The following is a 22,190-nucleotide window of genomic DNA, read 5'->3' as shown; positions in this document are numbered from 1 at the left end:
CGGGTGGTAAGAAGGAACTGAGAGGGAGGGGGGCTGGTAGCACCATATATACAAGTGCATATGTGTGCTGCTGCAGAGGGTGCTAGAGCCGGCCCTATGGATACCACTAGGGGAAAAGCTTCTGGCACCGGTGCATGTGGTGCACACACACATCTAAATCAGAACGGACATGAGCAAGCACTCGAAGAAGAACCAGACAATACAAAATCAGCTATCACCTAAATATACCATGATAGGATAGGAGTAACAATAAAAAATAAGATCTACATAATTAGGCAATAAATGGGAGGGACCAGCATGAAGGGGAAGAAAAAGCAGAGCGGTCAGGTAGAATGGAAGTCTGGCATTCTTTGAGTTATCTCAAAATTCTTTACTACAAGGTATCAAAAAACAGGGACCAAATTTCTTCAAGTCCCCCCACCTATTGAGGGCTGGAGTTTTTTAAGTGATAGTCATGGACATTGACCAGGACTCCACAGAAAGGCTCTAATAATGTTATTAAACTTTCTAAAATAATATAGAGGGATATATACATGCAGGCAACTTAGTATATAGAGGTGCCTAGGCATTCATTTTTATTGCAGTAACCCTTCCCCATAGGCTCAGGAAGGGAGGATGCCCCTATTTGTTTCAGTAGTTATATAAGAGAATTCAGGATCTAAATTTGTCTTCACGAGTTTGTTAATGTTTCTTATTACTTTTATACCTAGGTATTTAATTGCATAAAAGTCTGCCCATGGAAATTGCATTGAGAAAAAAACCCATTTCATGAACCCCAGGAAATTTCCATTACTTCTGATTTTTCCCAATTTATGGTATAATAAAAAAATCGCATCTTCTGCCTATCTGCAGTTTATACTCCATAGAACCAAACTGTATGCTTCGGGTATCTGGATGAGCCTATATAGCCATTGCCAGGGGCTCAAGAGCCAAATCAAAAAGGAATGGAGAAAGCGGGCACTTTGCCTAGTATTCCGGGGTTACATTCTTGGTTGTGAAGTGAGAGGTCGGGTGAGAAAACAAGTTAGATACAGAAACTTGGATTTGGACACAAATCCAAATTTCTGTAGGGTATAAAATATACACCTTCAGCCCACTCTATCAAAAGCCTTTTCTGCATCTAAATATGGCTTATGGTTTGGGGTCATCATATTTCACTGCTACATCAATAAGTTGTTAAAGATTATCAGAGCCATGACAGCCTCTGACAAACACAACTTCATTCGGGCGTATGATAGAAAACAAAACTTTCTCCAATCTCATCATCAGAACTTTTGCCAATAGATAGCACTATTAATAAATGAACTTGGCCTATAATTGGAATGTATTGTAGCATCTCTTCCTGGGAGGAATAATTGATATTAGGACTTCACTTAGTGTAGGGGGAAGAGTGCCCTTTAGGACTGATTCATTAAACATTTTAAGCTTTTCGCCATACAGGAGGTCAAAGTAGTATCTATAGAATTTGTCAGAGAAGCCATCAGGCTCAGGGGCTTTCCACATGTTCATATTCTTAACCTCCATTAGATCTCATCCTCCATTAGATGCGCATCAAGATTTCTATGCTGGGCTGCTGTAATTTGTGGTACTGTAATATTTTTGCAAAATTGATCCAAAGCATCTGTGGAAGACTGTGTTCAATTTGTACAGGTCTTTATAGAAAATAAAGCACTCTTTATTAATATCTATAGGTGATGTACATAATTTACTATGTTTATCATGGATGGCTGTGATTCTACATGTAGAGGTGTTTTGTCTTAGGCAGTATGCCCACAACTTGCCATCTTTTTACTTGAGTCCCAGAAGTCCTACCTGAGTCAAAATAGAGCAAATTCAGCATGCACCAAGGCTTACAAATCTCTTACTTTTTTTTGAGGAGCTATCATATTTTCTCCATTGCTTCTTCTTGGTAGATGCAAAAATTATACTATCACCCCTCAAATATGCCTTGAATGTCTCCCAGAATAGTCTGCTAGAAGATGCTGAGGGTAAATTTGTCTCCGGAACAGTCCCATTTTTTTTTAAAATAATTTGAATTGGGAATCTAATGAAAGTGAAGTATTAAATCTTTATCTATACGGCAATTTCTCAGCCATATCTGTTATTTGAGGAGTTATAGGGGCATGAGCAGAGACAATTGTATTCAGGGGTAAGTAGATTACAGAATTAACCAAGTCCCTGGAGATCAAAAAGAAATCTATATGGGAATAGGACCCATATACCAAAGTATGAATAACTCCTACCCATTGGATGTATAAACTGCAAGGTATCACATAGTCCCAGATCTTTAATATGCAACTCCAGACTCATTCTCATTTTGGTTGACTTATAGCTCTGAGGCCAAGATTTGTCCACAAAAGGATCAAGCATCTCATTAAAATCTCCAGGAATCACAGTAGGGATATGGGCTTCTACATATAATTTAATAAAAAAAACGTATGCAGTGTTTCAGGATCACCAAGTTTAAGCCCATACATATTCACAATGATTAGTTAAGATCCATTTATGGTGACCTTAAGGATTAAAAATCTGCCCTGATCATTTTAAATTGATTCAGAGACTGTAACCATCAGTGCTTTATGGAAGAGGATGGCTACCCTTTTGGATGTGGATGAGAAGCAGCCAGACACTGCTTTTCCTACCCAGTCATATTCTAATTTAGCAGCCTCATCTGAGAACAAGTGTGTCTCCGGCAAAAGCTCTTACATCTGCTTTTGCTTTCTTTCTTTTGAACATTTTAGAATAACTGAACATTAAATGTCTTAAAGATGCAATAATACAGCAAAATTACTTATGAAAATATGGAATAAATTTGGATCAAACTAGTATTGTCTCACAGTCAAAACAGCCATCAAAGAGTCATCTTGAATTATAGGGCCTGGAAAAACTCCCATTGACTTCACTGGGCTTTAGATCAGGCTCCTAACCACCTTCTAGAACACATGGGGGATGGTGGTTAGATGAACTTCAGCATCCCAGCAATTTAGGAAAGTGATATTACCATGCTACAGATAGTTAAACTAAAGCACAGGAAGTGGTTACTAGAGGCTATAAAGCAAGTTCCCAGTTAAACTGGAAATAAAACTCAGAAGTGACTCTCAGTTCCATGCTTTGACCATGAGACTGTCCTCAAACAGGAAGTAAGAAATGAAGGGCCAGCACTTTTTCAATCACATGGAGCTGAATGCATGAATGTTTTCTCAGCCCATCTTATTATAATATGTATTATGGTAGTGCTCATCCAAAAAAAGGTGTTTGGTGCAGCTGGTACAGCCCAACGTTCACGTGTGAAGACACGAGTTAACTCTACATTTTTTGTTCAACTATTTCACTGCACATGTTTTTAGCTCTCAACATGTGCTATTAAATTCTGTACCATTTGTCAAATTGGCTTCTGGCAGTTCCAGAAATAGTTTCATAGCTTTTACTCCAGTCATCTATAAAAGCTCTGTACTAATGGACATGTATTAACAGCTCTGCTTGGTCAGCAGACAGAAAATAAATTGGAAGTTAAGCAAGCACTGTGAAACAATGATAAGCCCTAAACCATTTTAATACTGTGACATACTTAAAAAATAAACAAAGACATCTCTGATGTACTATTTTCAGTGACGCTGCTCCAGACTGGACTCAATTTCACTGTGTAGGGAGTATGGTAGTGAAAGCATCTGTCATAAAATTTGTCAGCATCCAGGATCTTCATCCACACATTAAATATATAAATCAAAAACGGGAAGATTTCAGTGTTTAGAATCTGATTTCTTTATTATGAAATAAAAATACATTGTTACTCAGTGGATACTGAGGACAGCTACTGTATTGTGAAATAAAAACTAGTGACCCCTCAACCTTCTTATTTAGGGGCTTGATGTCAAAACAACTAGATGAAATTCTATGGCCTGTGTTATGCAGGAGACGAGACTAGGTGATCATAATGGTGCTTTCTGGCCTTAAATTTGGAATCTGTGAAAGAAAACTTCAGCAGTTCCAGTGTAAACATTTTAAAGAGTACTTAATTCACTTTGTGGATAACCTTCTGTCTGTGCTCTCTCTGCCTATGGTACTCTTGCCCTGCCTTACAGTTCAAATTTTTGTCTGGCACCTTTTTCTTTCTGCTCTTTGTTTACTTGCTGGTTCCTGATGCCACACTATTATTCTCTGTACTGCTGCATGTCTATACTTTCTCCCACTATCTGGAGCCCAGTCTCATTATTACTAATCTTTTTGCTGTGGAACCACAGCATCACCAATGTGTTCTTAGAGCCCACTTTAAGATAAAGTAGATGAACCAGTTTTGAAATAATTAAGTAACATGAAGAACTCAGACCTTCAAAACTAGCTCAACTTGAGCAATACTTATGCATCAGAAAATGAATCCAATTCATTAAGGTTTCCCAAAGCCTTGAGATCACTACATTAAGATACGCAAAGAGTGCCTTCCAATTGAGACATAGCTCCCTGTTGGTTCTCCTGGTAGAACTGTGAGAATCAATAAAATTAATAAATAAGAATATAATTTAAAGTCATTTTCATGGAAAAAAATTAGAAATTCCTGCCCCTTTTCCCAATATCTCCATAGTTAGAAATGGTGCTGCTCTCTCTCAGGGTGAGCCTCCATTTTGCAATTCCCTTCAGGAAGTCCAGGGTGATGACAGCTGTTCTTGACAATGAGCTCAACATTTTTCTGTTTCAAACTATGTCAAACTATCAACATGGGAGTTTCCTCTTTCATTGTCATTGTTACATCAGGTACTTCAAGTATTTTTTAGGAATTTAATATTCATAATTTAATGAACTGAAGAGATTAGAAAGTATTTTATTTCACATAGCAGTTTTCCTTTGAAGATACTGAAACTTCCCAAAGCATTGATTTAAAGAAATTGATTAGCTCTATTAAAGGAGGAATATAGTGACACTAAAAAACCTCAAACAAAAATCCTCCATCCAAGGAAATGTTGGTAAAACCCTGAAATTAGAATTCCAAACTTGCACTGAAGGGGGTAGTATTTCCTGACATATTCCAATTAGCACAATCCTGTGCACCATTTTATAATCTGGGCACCCAGCAATACTATATTACTTAACTATCCATTTTATACAGCTAACTCTACATCCTTACAACAATTTATGAAACCACTCTAAATGTTTAAGATTCCAGTTCCACATTTATCTGGTATGATGGACTGATGTAACTATTAATTCTGTAAGACTATATCTATATTCAGTAGTCACAACTACTGTTAAATAAGTGTCATTGTGCTTACTTCTTCGTAAATGTCGTAAGGAAGAGGTGGTGGTTAGCCAAATTATACTGAGTCCCTGGTTTACTTATTAGTTCATATTATATTGATTATACAGAGCCCGTGGCATCACCCATGTTCATTAAGGTTGCATAACAGTTTCCATTATCATACTGTCATCCCAACTTTCCAAAATATTTACCTTTAATTATTTATTTATATATTTTCTAATCTTGGTTTCTCTCTAAAAGTGATTTTGGAGTGAGTGTGTGGGGGAGAGGGCGGGTGGGCAGGAATGTAAATTTGATCAAAAGTACTTCAGCAGTTTTTGAGTTAATTTACCTTTCCTATTTAAAAAAAAATCTTATTTAGGGCCTGATTCTGCTCCCTTCAAACACTTCAGATACCAGGGAAAACAGACGGATGAAAGAGAAAGAACCTAGCAGTGTTCAAAACAAATGGTTTCTGCATTTTTATAAGCCAGTAGCATAAATTAGTTTCACAACAAATTTGGTTTGATAAAACCACAGTCACAGAATCTGGTTGTCCTTTATACTATCTACTGTATACTCAAGTCTGCTAAAGTAAAGACTCATTATCTAGTTGGCAGTATGTAGCATACAACTTAAAATGCAGAAGAAAAAATTCACAAAACATTATTATACAATAAGGGGACAGTCTGCTCAGAGAAACTAAGCCTCTATTCAGAAATATAATCTTGTGTCATTTCCACTGTCTTTTTGACACCAAAATGCCATTAAATGTTTTCAGGCCCCTTTGGATAGCTGTATTTCAGGACAGTTTTGTCAACCAGGACCCTGTTGTTTTATCACTGTATGCTGTAATTTCCAGGGTTCTTGTCAGTGCTCAAGATGACAAGATCAAGGTGACTCTCACCATCCTCCCTGGTAAGAACCTAAAGAATCTGATACAGCAGAGAAATCAGTTACTTCTGACCATCCCAAGAAAAGAGAATCAGCAGAGCTGTAGATGGCTGGGATATTTTCACTGATGTACATTTACCTCTGAGGGACTGAAAATTCAGCCTCTAGAAGGCAGTACTTCTGGGACAGTGCTACATTGATATAATGGCAAGAGTCCTGTGGCACCTTAAAGACTAATAAATTTATTTGGACATAAGCTTTCGTGGGCAGAAATCCACTTCATTGGATGCACTTCTGCCCATGAAAGCTTATGCCCAAATAAATTTGTTAGTCTTTAACGTGCCACAGAACTCTTGCTGTTTTGCTAAAAACAGACTACCACAGCTTCCTCTCTGCAACTCATTGACATAATGCTGATTTATACTGCTACATCAATCCAAAAATGATTATCTTCCAGACGTTATCTTCAGTAATTACACCACATTATGACAGGTTCTGTACACAGATATTACCGTGATTATTAAGAGACCTGAGCATGGTATGTAGTATGACTGCTTCCCATGCTATTGTCTGCTTATAATTTCCTCAATTTCTTCTAGCCCATTCTACCTCACAGTTGACAACACTTTTTCTTACCATACCTATTAATTTAAAATGGTTGCAGCCTTGCAGTACGAAGTGCAGGCCACTGTTTTTGACTCAAAGAGTGAATTCCCATGTCTGTTTAAAATGTTTAAAAATGTTGTGTTGAAAAAGTATATGTGAGCTTCGGAAATGTCAAATATACTTTAGAATACGTATCAAGACTTGTAAAGCTATAAACGTCTTCAAAGGGCTCATTACTTAGGTGGAATGAATACAAAATATCAGTCACAGCAAAATAATTTTGTTATCATTCTAAAAGCTGTTTAATATAACTGCAAAATAAAGCCTTTCAAAGCTTTTAATGTGGCCAGGATAGAGTGAACTGGATAGTTTTCACACAATGAATCCAAGCAGGTGTGGCAGAATTTCATGTCTGACATGAATTTTATGTCATTGTCTACACTTGAAATGCTACAGCAGCACAGCTGCAGCTGCGCCTATAGTGCATCAGTATAGACACTACCCTATGCTGATGGGAGGGGTTCTCCCATCAGAGTAGGTAATCCACCTCCCTGAGAGGTGGTAGCTAGGTTGAGGGAAGAATTCTTCCACTGACCTAGTGCTGTCTACCTGGGGGATAGATCAGCTTAACTACGTTACTCGGGATGTGTGAATTTTTCACACCTCTGAGCAATGTAGCTGGGTTGACCTCATTTTTAATGTAAGCCAGGCTGCAGGGACCAAGCCACAGGAGTTCTTAGTTTTGCATACAACAAAAATGATAGCTAGTCAATCAGTAGAAATATGATACTGAAAATGGACATTTTACTGTATGTATAACTCAAACGATGATTGTTCTTGGCCCTAGAAGTAAAACAATATTTCATTGTAACCATCTAACACTATAGCTTGTCATATAGTGTTACAAGTCATTAACTAATAATCATTTTATAAACAGTGGATGCTTTTCCTTTTATTACATTAATTGGTAAGATTATATGTGAAACACAGAGTCTGTGTGACACAGTGAGGCAGGATTATAAAATGATGAAATAATCCCTTTAGGTTTGAAGCCACATAAAATGACTATCTTGCATACTAGTGACAGGCAGGTATTTGTACCCAGTTTCAAGCTGTATCGAATTACAACCCTATACTGTGATAATGAATTTACTCTTGGATTTCTATAACCACTGCTAAATTGCCTTTTTAAACTTTTAACCTGGGTAATTTAGGAAACTGTGGCTTCCAAATGCAGTGCACAGTTGCTTCTAACCAACTGCTGTAAACTTATTTACTGAGTGTATTTTCTTATTATACAATTGCCAAGCTCTGGTTAACTACAGAACATTTCTCACTATGGACATAATGAAAACAGGAATTTCCAAAAGGCCCAACTGTAAAGAGGCAGAGGAAGAAATAAAAGAAACTCATCTGGAATCTGAAGGCTTCCTCTTAGACACTTAACTTTTGGTCACTCATTTAAAACGACTTGCTCTAAGTGACAACTTTTCTTAAAACATTCCAGATCTAGTTTAATGTACCAGTCTGCATATGACTTTTTCCAGAACACACCTATCGATATATTAAATCATAAAAATCTATGTTCAAATAATAACAGTCTAATTTAAACCCATAACGTGGTTGCCACTTTCTTATACAGTATGGACACAAGGAACTTCAAAGTGGAATGAACTTCAGAACTCCTCCCTGCTCCAGAAACACTGATCTCTAAAGCCACAAGCCTTTAGCTATAAGTATTACTGGGCCTGTGTCACACAGATACACAATTCTGATTTCACTGTATAGATTGCTGAAGTACAAACACACACCTGCTAATGCAAGACCTTATATAAAGATAGCACTCTGTTTGGGAACACCTTAGTATTTATATCTAATTAAAAATGACTCAATACAGCATATTTCAAGGGTCCTTATAAACCCAGCCCAGGTTGCTTTAAAGGTTTTCTATGGCTTACAAACTTTTCAAATAAGTCATCACCAATTAATTATTTTCCCTCAAAATCAGGCAAAACTCCGGCAGTGAAATTCACCACACTGCCATTCATGGGACTATGCTGTTGGGAAAGGAAATTGCTAATATACTAACCAGCAATACTAGTTATAGTACCAACTAGCTCTATTTCAGGGGTTGGGCAGGAAGAGAAAGACAGGAGCTATGTAAGCTAAAGATTGTCAAAGATGGGAAAAGGAGAATAGATCAAACTACCACCTGATTCTGGATTTCAAACTCCAAGAAGCATGGAATTGTTTATTTCTGAGATTCTGCTTTGGCCCATTATGGATACAGCTGGATAACTTAGATTCACCCTTACGTGCATGGATTTGGGTAAAAATACTGGTAAATTAATACACTGTTTTACATGAATGTCCAAAATTACTTTAGAAAGGAATCTGGGGTGAGGTCAAAGGACCTTTGTCTTTATAAAAACGGTATAAGGGGAAAAGCTCCAGAGGGGTATCCGTGTTAGTCTGTATACAGCAAAAACAACGAGAATCCTGTAGCACTTTAAAGACTAACAAATTTAATTTCTGCAGGCATAAGCTTTCATGGGCTGCAACCCACTTCCTCAGATGCAAGAAATAGAAATCAGATAGGGGGTATATATATATATATATATCCAAAGGTAAGGAACAACAATGGGGAGGGTAAGTGTTAGCAAAGTCCATTCAATTAGAGTAGATGAGGCCTATTCACTACCATTGATTAGAAGGTGAAAATGTATGAACAGTGACAATTACTTCTTGTAATGAGATAACCATTCCAAGTCCCTATTCAGACTTGATTGTGTCAAGTTTGCATATGAGTTCCAGCTCTGCAGTTTCTCGCTGAAGTCTGTTTTTGAAGTTTTTTGTAAAGGGTATGGCAACTTTCAAGTCAGCTACAGAGTGTCCTGGAGATTGAAGTGCTCTCTGATTGGTTTATGGATGTTATCATTTTTTATGTCTGATTTGTGTCCATTTATTCTTTTGCATAGTGACAGACTGATTTGACCAATGTACATGGGAGAGGGGCATTGCTGGCACATGATGGCATATATTACATTAGTAGATGTGCAGGTGAATGAGCTCCTTATGGTGTGGCTGATGTGGTTAGGACCTGTAATGGTTTCACTAGAGTTGATGTGCGGGCAGAGCTGGCAACGGGGTTTGTTGCAGGGATAGGTTCCTGGGTTAGTGTTCTTGTTGTATGGTGTACGGTTGCTGGTGAGTATTAGCTTCAGGTTGGGGTGTTGTCTGTAAGCAAGGATAGATCTGCCTCCCATGGCTTGAGCGAGTGATGGATCATCTGCTAGAATAGGTTATAGATCCTTCATGATGTGTTGGAGAGATTTTAGCTGGGGGCTGTAGGTGATTGCCGGTGGTGTTCTGTTTTCTTTGTTGGGTCTGTAGTGTAGTAGGTCTTCTGGGTACCTGTCTGGCTCTGTCAATTTGTTTCTTCACCTCTCCAGCTGGTACTGTAGTTTTAAGAATGTTTTATGGAGATCCTGTAGGTGTTTGCCTCTGTCTGAGGGGTCGGAGCAAATCCGGTTGTACCTCAGGGCTTGGCTGTAGACAATGGATCGTGTAATGTGTCCAGGGTGGAAGCTGGAGGCATGAAGATATGTATTGCGGTCAGTTGGTTTTCGATATAGAGTGGTATTAATGTGCCCATCCTTTATTTGTATTGTAGTGTCCAGGAAGTGGATTTCTTGTGTGGACTGGTCCAGGCTGAGGATGATGGTGGGGTGGAAATTATTGAAATCCCAGTGAAATTCTTCGAGGGACTCTTCCCTGTGGGTCCAGATGATGAAAATGTCATCAATGTAGCGTAGGTAAAGGAGAGGTGCTTGGGGTCGAGTTTTGAGGAAGCGGTGTTCTAGGTCAGCCATAAAAAAGTTGGCATACTGTGGGGCCATGTGGGTGCCTATAGCTGAGCCACTGACTTAAAGGCATAGATTGCGTCCAAATCTGAAGTAGTTGTGGGTCAGGACAAAGTCCAGCTACCAGGTGTTCCATATCATCATCAGGGAAAATGTTCCTGATGGCTTGTAGTCCATCTTTGTGTGGAATGTTGGTGTACAGAGCTTCTACATCCATAGTGGCTAGGATGGTGTTTTCTGGGAGATCACCGATGGATTGTAGTTTTCTCAGGAAGTCAGTGGTATCACAAAGATAGCTAGGAGTGCTGGTGACATAGGGCCTGAGGAGAGAGTCCACATAGCCTGACAGTCCTGCTGTGAGAGTGCCAATGCCTGAGATGATGGGGCGTCCAGGATTCCCAGGTTTGTGGATCTTGGGTAGCAGATACTAATCCTTTAGTGGATGTGATTGCTATTATGAATGCCATCTTTATAGAAAGATGAAACAAGGAATACTCAGAGAAGTTCAAAGGAAGGAGACAAATTTAAATGAACTCAGTTTCATCTTGGTGGGTACAAATTCAAAAAACCTTTAAAAATCTTTTGACTAAGGAACTGGGAAAATAGATTTACTATCAATATGAATATGAAAAGCTACTGTCACTGCTAAATGGACCTTAAGTGAGGAGACAGACTAACCCATGGTTTTAGTGTAATAAATGTTTAAAAATGTAATGAATAGGAGCCGAGACTGGGGCACCTTATTAGACACCCATATAACATTTATTTCCACTCCAAATAATAATATTTTCTAGTGGACTGCTTCCTAGAATTAGTGAAAACATGTTGCACCTCAACAGAACATGAATTTTCTAAATCTGTCAAATTCCTATTGCCCAAACCATTAGGGGTCCTGGGTAAAAGACCTTTCCTTCCTGCTGGGAAAATAAGTCATTTTCACTGGGAGCAACCTGAATACTCCTCTGGATAGAAAAAGTAGATCAGTATGCCACTGCTGTCTTGGCCATGCAGAAGCAAGTAAGATCATCTTAGCAAAGTCCTGTCTTATTTCCTTATCTACCTTTAATATTAGTGGGAATGGAAGAAAAGCATATATTAGGCCCCTCCCCAAATGAAGAGGAACACATCTGTTATTGACCAACTTAGCCTGCTCTTGAACAAAATTGGGAACACTTGGTATTGAACCTGATGGCAAATGGGTCTATGGCCGGAAAGCCCCAAAGTTCAAAATAGTGCTGAATCACCAAATGTTTGAGACACCATGCATGCATCTGTAAGCATCCCTGTTCAGATGATCCATGCTCTTGTGATCTTCCATTACATGTAAATAATCAAATAAATGTTGTATAGGACACACTAGTTCCAAAGTTTTATCACCTCCTTGCAATGCTGAGGTGACTGAGCTCCTCATTGTTTGTTTACGTAGTACATTACAGACATATTTGTTGCTACTTGAATTCTGTAATAGTAGAAGGAAGGATTGGAAGATGAATAGCTTTCAGTTCTAACTCTTATACAAAAAAAGGATTCTTGGTGTCTCTAAAGACCACAAATGAAAAATTATTTTTAGATATGCTCTTCAGCCCATTCTGGAACAGTTTGACGTAACTATCACAGTAGGAGAAACAGGGTTGAAAAAAACTTCTTTGAGGACATTCTCTGGTTTCAGCCACCACTTTACAGATATTCATATTTTCCTCAGAAATCTTTAATACATTGCCAATGCTGGGTTTGAAATTTCTTGAAGTGACCTCATTTTGAGCCTGGCATAAGGTACCATATACATTGCTGAGGCCATGAAACCTAGCAGAATAAAGTTTTTGAGAGTGTTCTTGAAGTAGTTTCTGAATATTGGAGTGTAGCTTCAAAAACCTTTCCTCTGGCAGGAAAGCTTTCCCTATATTTGAATTGAAAATTGCCCCAATGAAGGGGATTTTTTGAGGAGGAGACAGGAGAGACTTCTTTTAATCTATTAGAAGAGAGTTTCTCAAACAGAAAATCAGAAACTTGAGTGACACTTTTCAATTCCTCTTCAGAGGAAGCCTTTAGAAGCCAATCATCTAAGTATGGGGAAAAGAAAATTCCTGGTCTCCTCAGATATGCTGCTACCAGAGACAGGCACTGGGAAAGACTCTGGGTGCATGGGAGAGGTCATATAGCAACACTCTGCATTGGAAATGGTATAGACCAAGTGTAAAAAAAAATATTTGTGATGAGAATGTTTTCTAGAAATATGGAAGTATACATCCTTGAGATCAAGAGCAGTGAACGAAATTAGAGTAGAAAGGGAAAAGATAATTGATTGCAAGGGTTAGCATTCTGAACTGAAACTTTTTGATGTATGTATTCAGACTTCTGGTACCCAGAAGTGTCTGAGGCCTTCATCCTTTAGGATCAGAAAAGGAATGTGTATTAGAATTCCCTGTTTTGGGAACTTACTGGGAATTCCTCTGTTGCTCATGTTGTAATAGAGCTTTTATTTCTCTCCTGGGTAACTTTTTATGAGAATGGTTTCTGATAGAGAAGGGGAGGGGAAAGGGATTGTATGGAGGCAGGGATTCAAACTGAATGGTGTAATCTTCCTTCACTGTGCCTAAAACCCATGTATTCAAGGTAACTGCTTTCCATAAATTGTAAATATGAGAAAAATGATCTCTAAAGGGATGAGTAGATTTTTCTAAGACTGATTCAAAGCACTTGATTGTTATGTCAAGCCTGTGGTCTAACATTGGGTAACGAGGGTGTACCTGAAGAATGTTTACCTCTCCTCTGAGATTTATAGGCCCTTTTCCTTGCTGCCTTCTTTGGGTAAAATGACGATGATGAAGAAGGAGTTAGGTAGTACTGCCTATGATACCTGAACATAAATGTTAATGTATTTCTTCTAAAAGGTTGAAGTAAACCAAAGATCTAGTTGTCAAACATGTCTCTCATTTTATCTAAAATTTCGTCAATGTTAGCACTGAAGAGTATATCTCCTTCAATGGGAAGATCCTCTATTTTAGATTTTGTCTCCACACACAGTGACAATGATCTTAGTCAATGGAGAGCTACTCATGAAGCAATATATATGGATGCAGTATCTGAAATGTCAAAAAATGCCCTCAAGTTCATGTTTAGCATCATTCTGGACTTCTTTATAAGGGCAGCTATTCATTTTCTTTAAAATTCTAGGGGGTTTATAGTGAAAAGTGAATTTTTTACCCAAAGTTGAAATTGATATCTGGCCATTACAGCTTGGTAATTGGCCACTCTCATATTCAAGGAAGCTAAAGAAAACAATTTTCTTCCTAAAGAGTCCAGCTTTTTCCCTTCTCTTTCATTTGGAGTGGAGTGTAAGAGATCCAGACTTGGATCTTTGTACCATTGCTATCACAACAAGTGAATTAGATGGAGGTGAATATGACATTAAAAAAAACTTTATATGGAATCAGGTATAATTTGTCAGCCTTTTTTGAAATTGTCTGACATGAAGATGGATTGGACCAGCTTTTGATGATTGCCAAAACCCTTCCAATATTGGCAAAGATATTTTATTTCTTGTAGTAGAACCTAATATTTTGAAAACCAGATGGTAATTTTAAAGTTGACACCATTCTGTCTACTAGTTCATAGAACTGAATAGCATCTTCTGAAAGAGATGATGCTGAAGATTATCCAACATTCCTGGCCAGAGATGAACTACTATCTACTTCAATTTCTTGTTTTTGAAATTCAACTGGAGGGAATTTAACTCCCTCTTCTTCTGAAAGTGTATCTTGTACTAAGTTAAGAGAATGTTCTCTAGCTATTGATTCTGATTGTATAGGAACTGATTGCCTCAGATTCACAGATTTAGGCTGTCCATGATCTGGAACCAAAGAGTCAGACTTTCTTACAGAGCAAGGATAAATGGGAAATGGTCAGTATGGTCAAGGCATCCAAGGTGGCATGTGCCAGTCCTGCCAGTTGCTCCAATCCAGCATCATGTCACATGCCTGTTGCATAGAAGGTCTAGGAGTGTCTATTTAAGGAGAAAAACCCTGACTCGGAGAAGTCTGTTGAACTTTGGGAAACATTACTGGATCCAATTCCTCTTCTGAGTGTGAATCTGATCCTGGATCTGAAAGGGAAACAAATGACGATAGAACTGATGCTGGAATCTCAAGAAACAATAATGGTGAGAGCCTTTTTTAGAGAACCAGTTCAAGTCTTAGGTGGTGGCAATATGGTCTCTGGAAATCTATCATCCCCAACATCCCAGCTGTCCTCCCGACAGGAGAAAAAAAGAGAGCTAATAGGATCAGATAGGTATTGTGGATATGCATGAACTTGGATTGTAACTGCAACATTAGGAACAAAGCAGGGGGAAGTAGCTGGTTATACTGGTCTCTTTTGGGGATCTGTTCTCTCAGAACCATCCAGAGCCTTTATGATTTTAGGTTTCAGATCACTATGTGACCTGTCTGAAGAGTTACATGAGGTATGTTTTAAATTCAAGCTTTTCTTTTTCTCAAAACTGAAGTGCTTTGTTCCTGCATATTATCTGATGCTTTTGAAACTTTGGTTGGAACGGACTCAGACGGAAGCTGTAACTGTTTTGGAGCCAGATCAGAGGACTTAGCAACTGAAAGCTTGGTTGAGTTGGAACTGGAGCTCAGTGCCGTGTTGTATACCTTTAAAATTGTAGTCTTCTTGTATCTAGAAGTACTTGGAGCCAATGCAGGTGTCTTATTCTTTTCCTTCACCTCTTTTAGAACTGTCCAATTCCCAGAAGCTTGGCTGATAAAGACTCTTGTAACAGAATGGCCTGAATTCTGTTCTGTCTCTCTTTACAGGCCCATGGGGTGAAAGAGCTGCAAATAGCACAGTGTGAAGGAGAATGTCTTTCTCCAAGATTCTGTTTCCTCTTCAAGTGTCGTCTGCATATTCCCGCTCATGGGATGCGCTGACTGCTGCAACTTAGATGGTGGAACTTTCTGATAGCAGTTCCTGTTAAAGAGCTCACATGAGGAGATGAGGAGGATCATGTAGTTTTGCATATCCCCAAAGATCTTGGAGAGATTGCTAAGAACTCTGTGTTGGCATTCAGTCACTAAACTGTTCAAGTACACCCCTACGGCTTTCCTCAGTTGAAAATGTCATGGCAATTCTTTAAAGAAAATAGCCATGCATATAATGGAGAGTTAACTAGGACTTTTCTTCTGGAAAAAATATTAAATAGATTGACCTAGATACTCTCACAGTTACAATTCTAGGTAAAACATCAAGGGAAGGTTATAGTAAGTATAATATGTCAAACACTTTCCATTCTAAAAGATTCTTGGGATTTTTTTATTTTATAAGAAGCTCTGACACCTCTGTCAGTTGTATAAACTTTAAAAAAATACCATTTCTCTTCTCTTACTTGCATTCTTCAGGAAAATTGTGGCAGTATGCCAGAATAAATGAACATGAATGTGCTGAACAGCCAGCACAAGCTGCTGCCAATGCAGCCACAGCAGCAGCATCATTGGAGATGCCTGCAAGCTACCAGAGCAGCTGTAGTGTCAGATGTGGGGAGAGGAGGAGACAGAAGGATTGTGCTCCCCATCCCTGACGTGGCAGACCCATCATGGGGTAAGAACTTCCTCATCCACAAGGGTGATGGGGACAGAGCTGGGCTTCCCACATTCCCCCCTGCCGCAGCACATGGGGTCAGCAGCCCACTCCGTCCCCTATGGGTTAACAAGCTTTTTCCTGCTGCCTGAAACTCAAGTGGTAGTTGTCTATGTTGCAATATTGAAATTCAGGGTTCCATCCCTATGGATAATACATGATGGAGGAGGTGGTAACAGTTGTTCATAATAATTTGTTTTACCTTTTTAATCTTAGGAAATGAGATACAAACAAATTATGTTAAAATAACATTATTTAGGTTATAAAGTCAAGCACTCAAAAATTAGCAATTGCCAGATATATAGTTGCCTGTGCAATATTAATTCTAGCCCTTGGTATGTATGCACTATGATACAGTATTTAATTTCATGAGCACATACTATTTTTTCACCTGTCTATTTAGTACACAAAAAGAACCCACAAGTGGGCAGAATTAAGCTTGCCCGGGCTACAGTAAATCTGGCATTTCCTAACTTTTGAGTCCTTGTCTTTGCAACCTAAATAACTTTCTTTTAACATAGTTTTTATGTAATTATTTTAAGTTCCCAAATAAACTAACTACACTCTTTATTTAGATTTAATATCAATGACCATTAACATTTTTTTTCCATATTCTCTTTTAAGTTTGCTATTTCAGCTACATTCCATAGCTATGATGTCAGCCAGTAGTTTTATAAAGTCTCTCATTAAATGTATCTCTCTGACTATAGCATAAACATGAAATATGTCATTTCTGCTAAAAGAAGAGCATTTCTGATGACATTCTATGATTATTTGATGAACTCAGCAAAATTCTCCATGCCAGTTAGCAAAGTCCTGGTAATAATGTTATTGGAGGTATATAGTAACATAGTTATAAAAATTACAATAAAAATTAACTGAATTTAAATTTGTGACAAATACTTAGGCAGACAGTGTTATAAAACTAATGTTTTTACTTATTCACAAGAGAGATATTCAATATGTGCAGTAAAAGTACAAATTTCCTCATACTGACTCACCAGTGTTATAGCATATTAATGGAAGGCTGCACACTTAAAAAAATACTAATTCAATCCTTCCCTTCCACAATATGACTACCAATAAAGTGGTGTTTAGGATGTGGACACATTTCCACTAGAAAGTGAGAGAACCACATGATTTCATAGAAGTCAGTGAACATTCATCTGAGAGAGTGATTTTTCAGTATCTATCAATTCATACTGGATTAAAAGCAATGACTTAGGTTTAAAAGGCTACGTATTCCACTGCAAATTTCATGAGTCATCGAGTCCCCCATACGTGACATTTTAAAAGTTCAGTATAAAAAATATACATAATTTTTCTCTATTTTACCAAAAAGATTTATCAAAGTATATAGAAATTGCAGCATTTACAGATGATGAAATTAAGGACATAATCCATAATAGGCACAAAAAGCTACAAAAAGAGTTACATCTAGTATGGACATAACAGGTAGTAAGAAGAGGTTCTTTAAGTACTTTAGGAGCAAGAGAAAGACAAAGGAAAGTGTAGGTCTACTAAGTGGCAGAGAAAGAGAGCTAATAAATGGATGACACCAAGAATGCTGAAGTGTTTAATACCTATTTTGCTTCAGTCTTCACTAAAAAGGATAATTGTAACCAGAAGCTTGACACAATTAATATTAACAGTAAGGGGGAAGGAACAAGACAGAATAGGAAAAGAACAGGTTAAAGAATATTTAGAAAGTTAGATATATTCATGTTGGCAGGACCTCATGAAATTCACAATAGGGTACTTAAGGAAGAAGCTGAAGCAAACTCGGAATCATTAGTGATTATCTTCAAGAATTCATGGAGGACAGGTGTGGACTAGAGAAGGGCCAACATAATACAAACAAACGACCAAAAAGGTCTGGAGTAATTTTTGACCAATTCGCCTAACTTCGATACCCTGAAACATGCTGGAACAAATTATTGAACAGTCAATTTGTAAGCACATAGAGGATGATAGGATGATATGCAATAGCCAATATGGATTTGTCAAGAACAAATCAGGCCAAACCAACTTAATTTCCTTCTTGGACAGGGTTACTGGCCTAGTGCATTTGGTAAGCAGTAGATAGGATATATCTTGATTTTAGTAAGCTTTTGGCATAGACCTAAATAACATTCTCATAAGCAGAGTAGGGAAATGTGGTCTAGATGAAATTACTATAAGGTGGATGCATAATTAGTTCAAAGACTGTGCTTCAAAGAGTAGTTATCAATAGTTCATTGTCAGACTGGAAAGACATATCAAATGGGGGTCTGTGGCAAATGGCCGGCTTCACCCTAGTGGGTCTCGCGCTTTTGCCTCTCGTAGTGGCCAAGGCGTCACCAGTTACCCTGTCTCCCCAGGGAGGGGGGTAGGGACCCAGGCCCGCCCACTCCTCTGGGTCCCAGCCCAGGGGCCCTATGCGTAGCAGCTATGTACTGCTGGTATCGTACTCACAGCTGCAGACTTTTCCCCGGGCTAATTTCCTCCCCCCGTCCTTCTGGCTTCTTGAGCCCGGTACCTTCCTCAGCACTCCTTTCTGCTCCTCTGCACTCCTTCCTGCTCTTTCACACAACTCTGCACTCCTTCACACAGCACAGCACAGCACAGCACAGCACTCCTACTCCTCCAGCTCACACACTGTCTGTCTGGAGCAGAGGGTTTCTATCAAGCACCTGGCTGGGCCTTAATTGGGCTCAGCTGCTCCTAATTTCCCCCCTCCTGACTTCTAGCTAGTCTGCAGGGAACAGAGCCCCGAGCATTCTGGGGCTTACATAGCTCCCTTCAAGCACTCTCCTACTGCCCTCTGCCCTTGCTATGTCACAGGTCCCACAGAGTTCTATGCTGAGTCTGGTATTATTCAATATTTTCATTAATGACTTGGATAACGGAACGGAGATTATATTTATAAAATTTGTGATAAACTGGGAGAGGATCCAAGCACTTTACAGGACTGGTTTAGAATTCAAAATGACCTTGATAAATTGGAAAACAGGTCTCAAATGAACAATATGAAATTCAGTAAAGACAAGTACAAAGTACTACATGTAGGAAGGAAAAATCAAATGCACAAATACAAAGTGGGGAATAAGTGGCTAAGCAGTAATACTGCTGAAAAGGATCTAGGAGTTACAGTGGATTACAAATTTAATATGAGTCAACAATGTGATGCAGTTCAATAAGGGAAATGTAATTCTGGGACATATTAACAAGTGTCTTACATAAGACATGCAAGGGTATTGTCCCACTCTACTCAGTACTGATGAGGTCTCACCTGGAGTACAATATCCAGTTTTGGACATCACAATTTAGGAAAGATATGGACAAATTCAGATGGGTCCAGACGAAAGAAACAAAGATGATGAGAGGTTTAGAAAACATGACCTATATGGTAAGGTTGAAAGAACTGGGCATGGTTAGTCTAGAGAGGAGAACACTGGGAGTGGGGAGGACATAAAAGTCTCCAAATATGTAAAAGGTTGTTATAAAGATGTTGGTGATCAGTTGTTCTCCATGTCCACTGAAGAAAGTAATCGGCTTAATCTGAAGCAAGAGAAATTTAGGTTTGATATTAGGAAAACTCTCTAACTTTAAGGATATAAAAGTACTGAAATAGGTTACCAAGTGGAATCCCTGTCACCTGAGCTTTTTAAGAACAGGTTGGACAAGCATGGTCTAGGTATACTTAGTCGTGCCTCATTATCGGGGGATGGACTAGATCAGTGTTTCTCAACGACCGGTCCCTAGACTGGCATCGGTCCCTGAGATCTCTCTGACACAGTATAGGAAGCTGAGTTCTGACACAGTATAAGAAGCCGGTCCCTGGTATCAAAAAGGTTGAGAAACACTGGAGTAGATGACAACTCGAGGTTACTTTTAGCCCTACATTTCTATGATTCTATAGTGGTCACTCAATGCTACAAAATCTCCCACAAAGCCATGAGGTAGTTGGAAACATGTACAATGAGTAATGTCATGATGGAAAGCCTTCTGAAGAAGCTTTTATGTTATTTTCTTTGGACCCAAGCACACACAGTCAGACCTTGATGTAATATTCTTCCAGATAGAAATAGCTCTTTGCAAACATGAAAAATAGCATAGCTGTTTTTTATTACTCAAAAATATCCTGATCAATTTTGCATCTGAACAGAAGTGTTAAAAAACCACAATCCCCTACCACTCTCAAACAAAACAAAAACAAAAGCCATTTGCACTCTGGTTCTAAACATTTTTTAACGGCTTAGAATATATTTTAAGATTACAATTATATGTTCCAATGGAAAACAATAACATCATTTTGAGTTGCACATTCATGCATGTAGACACTATAGTCTAAATTAAATATCTTTTGTTTACCAAGACTAATTAAGTGTAACAAAGCTAAATCCATTGCATAACAACTTAATTATGTCTCAGAGGTAAGCATTTTGCCTAGTTTCAGTGAGAGAAAGTATTTCTTCATGCTGACAAAAAAAAAGTCCAAATACTGAATACACTGCTGGAGCACTTCAAAGTAATATACTGGGAATTTGATAATGTAGATTTTTGATGTAATGGAGTTAAGATTAAATTAAATTATTTTAAAAAACAATATTAACTGAAATAGTGTTTTGGGATAACAGTTTTACAAAAGAAAGTTATAATGTCACAGTAACTTCACTTTCAACATTATTTAATACATGGCTAAGATTTGTCCCTGGTGTATCTTCACTGACATCAGTGTCATTATAATAAGTGAGGTTAAATCAGGGATGAGTGTGGTCCACACTGTGTATGTACTAATCTCCCTCTCACACACATGTACAACAAAGTTGATTTTGGTTTTACCTTGAATACTGAGTTTCTGCATAGCAGGCCAATCTGGAATGGCTTCTCCCTTCTTATCTCTTAACAGGGAGCTCCAACCCAAATGATTGCTAGGATTTTCAGGATATAGCCTTCTCCCATGTAAAAAAACTCTGCCTAAAGCACCAGCTGATAACTTCCTTTGCATCTACATTAAATAAGCATATAACTCTGGGCAAAAACAATAAATTGAGCAACATTTACATTACTGAAGTTTCCATATTATTGGTCCCACTCTGCAGAAACTCAATTTACAAGATAAGAACAAAAATGACTTTTTTTGCTAAGCTGGACACCAGTCTGAAATGGTCTGTAAATAGAAGTACCCTGTTCTCCTTGCACCATAACATAAGATCAATGGGGACATTCAATAACATAAAAAGGCAGGAAATTCAAAATGGATAAAAGGAAATACTTTTTCACACAATATGTAATTGGACCATGGAACTCATTGCCACATGAAGTTATTAAATACAGGAATTTAACAAGATTCAAAAAGAGATTGATCATTCATATAAATAAATTCATATAAATAAATCAGCAGAGTTATTAAATTAAGGACAACAAATATGTTGTGGAAGGCATATTAAACCCCATGTTTTAGGGTGTAGGCCAATTTTTGATGACAAGAAATAAGGAAGAGATCTATGGGGCAGATTATCATACTTCTGCCTACTCTGAAGTTCTGTTACTCTGAAGCCCCTGGTATTGGCTACTGTTAACAGGATATTGGACTAGATGGACCTCGGGTCTGATCCAGCATGACAAGTCATATGTTCCTTGTACTTAAACTCCAGGGGTGAAATCCTGATCTCTAAATAAATGGGAATTTCTCTATCAAATGTAATATGGCCAGGATTACACCCTGAGATTTTAGAAAGCACTTGCTTGAATGACTGAACCACAGGGTCTCAGGACAGTAGGTCTGCAATTTGGAGCAGGTCCAGAGGGATCCTGCCAATAAGGTTAACAGCTCTGAGTCTCATGACCTAAGAAAGCAATTAGTGACAGGGTTCCTCTGTCCAATTTTTCCTTCCTCAAAAGATAGGTAGATAACATGTATGTCAGGGAACAAACCTCTCATCCCACCATGATTGAGAATGGTTCCATGGTCCAAA

At 38.3% G+C, this 22,190-nt stretch overlaps 1 protein-coding gene across 1 annotated transcript in view; it reads right to left on the bottom strand.

The window, feature by feature from the left end:
• Window positions 1–22,190, bottom strand: part of LOC137153984 (connector enhancer of kinase suppressor of ras 2-like) — a 474,493-nt gene that overhangs the window by 117,076 nt on the left and 335,227 nt on the right. The window contains exon 15 of the mRNA XM_067549753.1: window positions 4,065–4,071. Within this exon, the coding sequence (XP_067405854.1) occupies window positions 4,065–4,071 (7 nt within the window). The remainder of the gene's footprint in view (window positions 1–4,064; window positions 4,072–22,190) is intronic.

The sequence above is a fragment of the Emydura macquarii genome, unplaced genomic scaffold (assembly GCF_026122565.2).
Source record: "Emydura macquarii macquarii isolate MOO-44397 ecotype Brisbane River unplaced genomic scaffold, CSIRO-AGI_Emac_v2 contig_1253, whole genome shotgun sequence".
Taxonomy (NCBI): Eukaryota; Metazoa; Chordata; order Testudines; family Chelidae; genus Emydura; species Emydura macquarii.
Note: the sequence above shows the minus strand (reverse complement) of the source record. Positions and strands in the feature narration are given on the sequence as shown.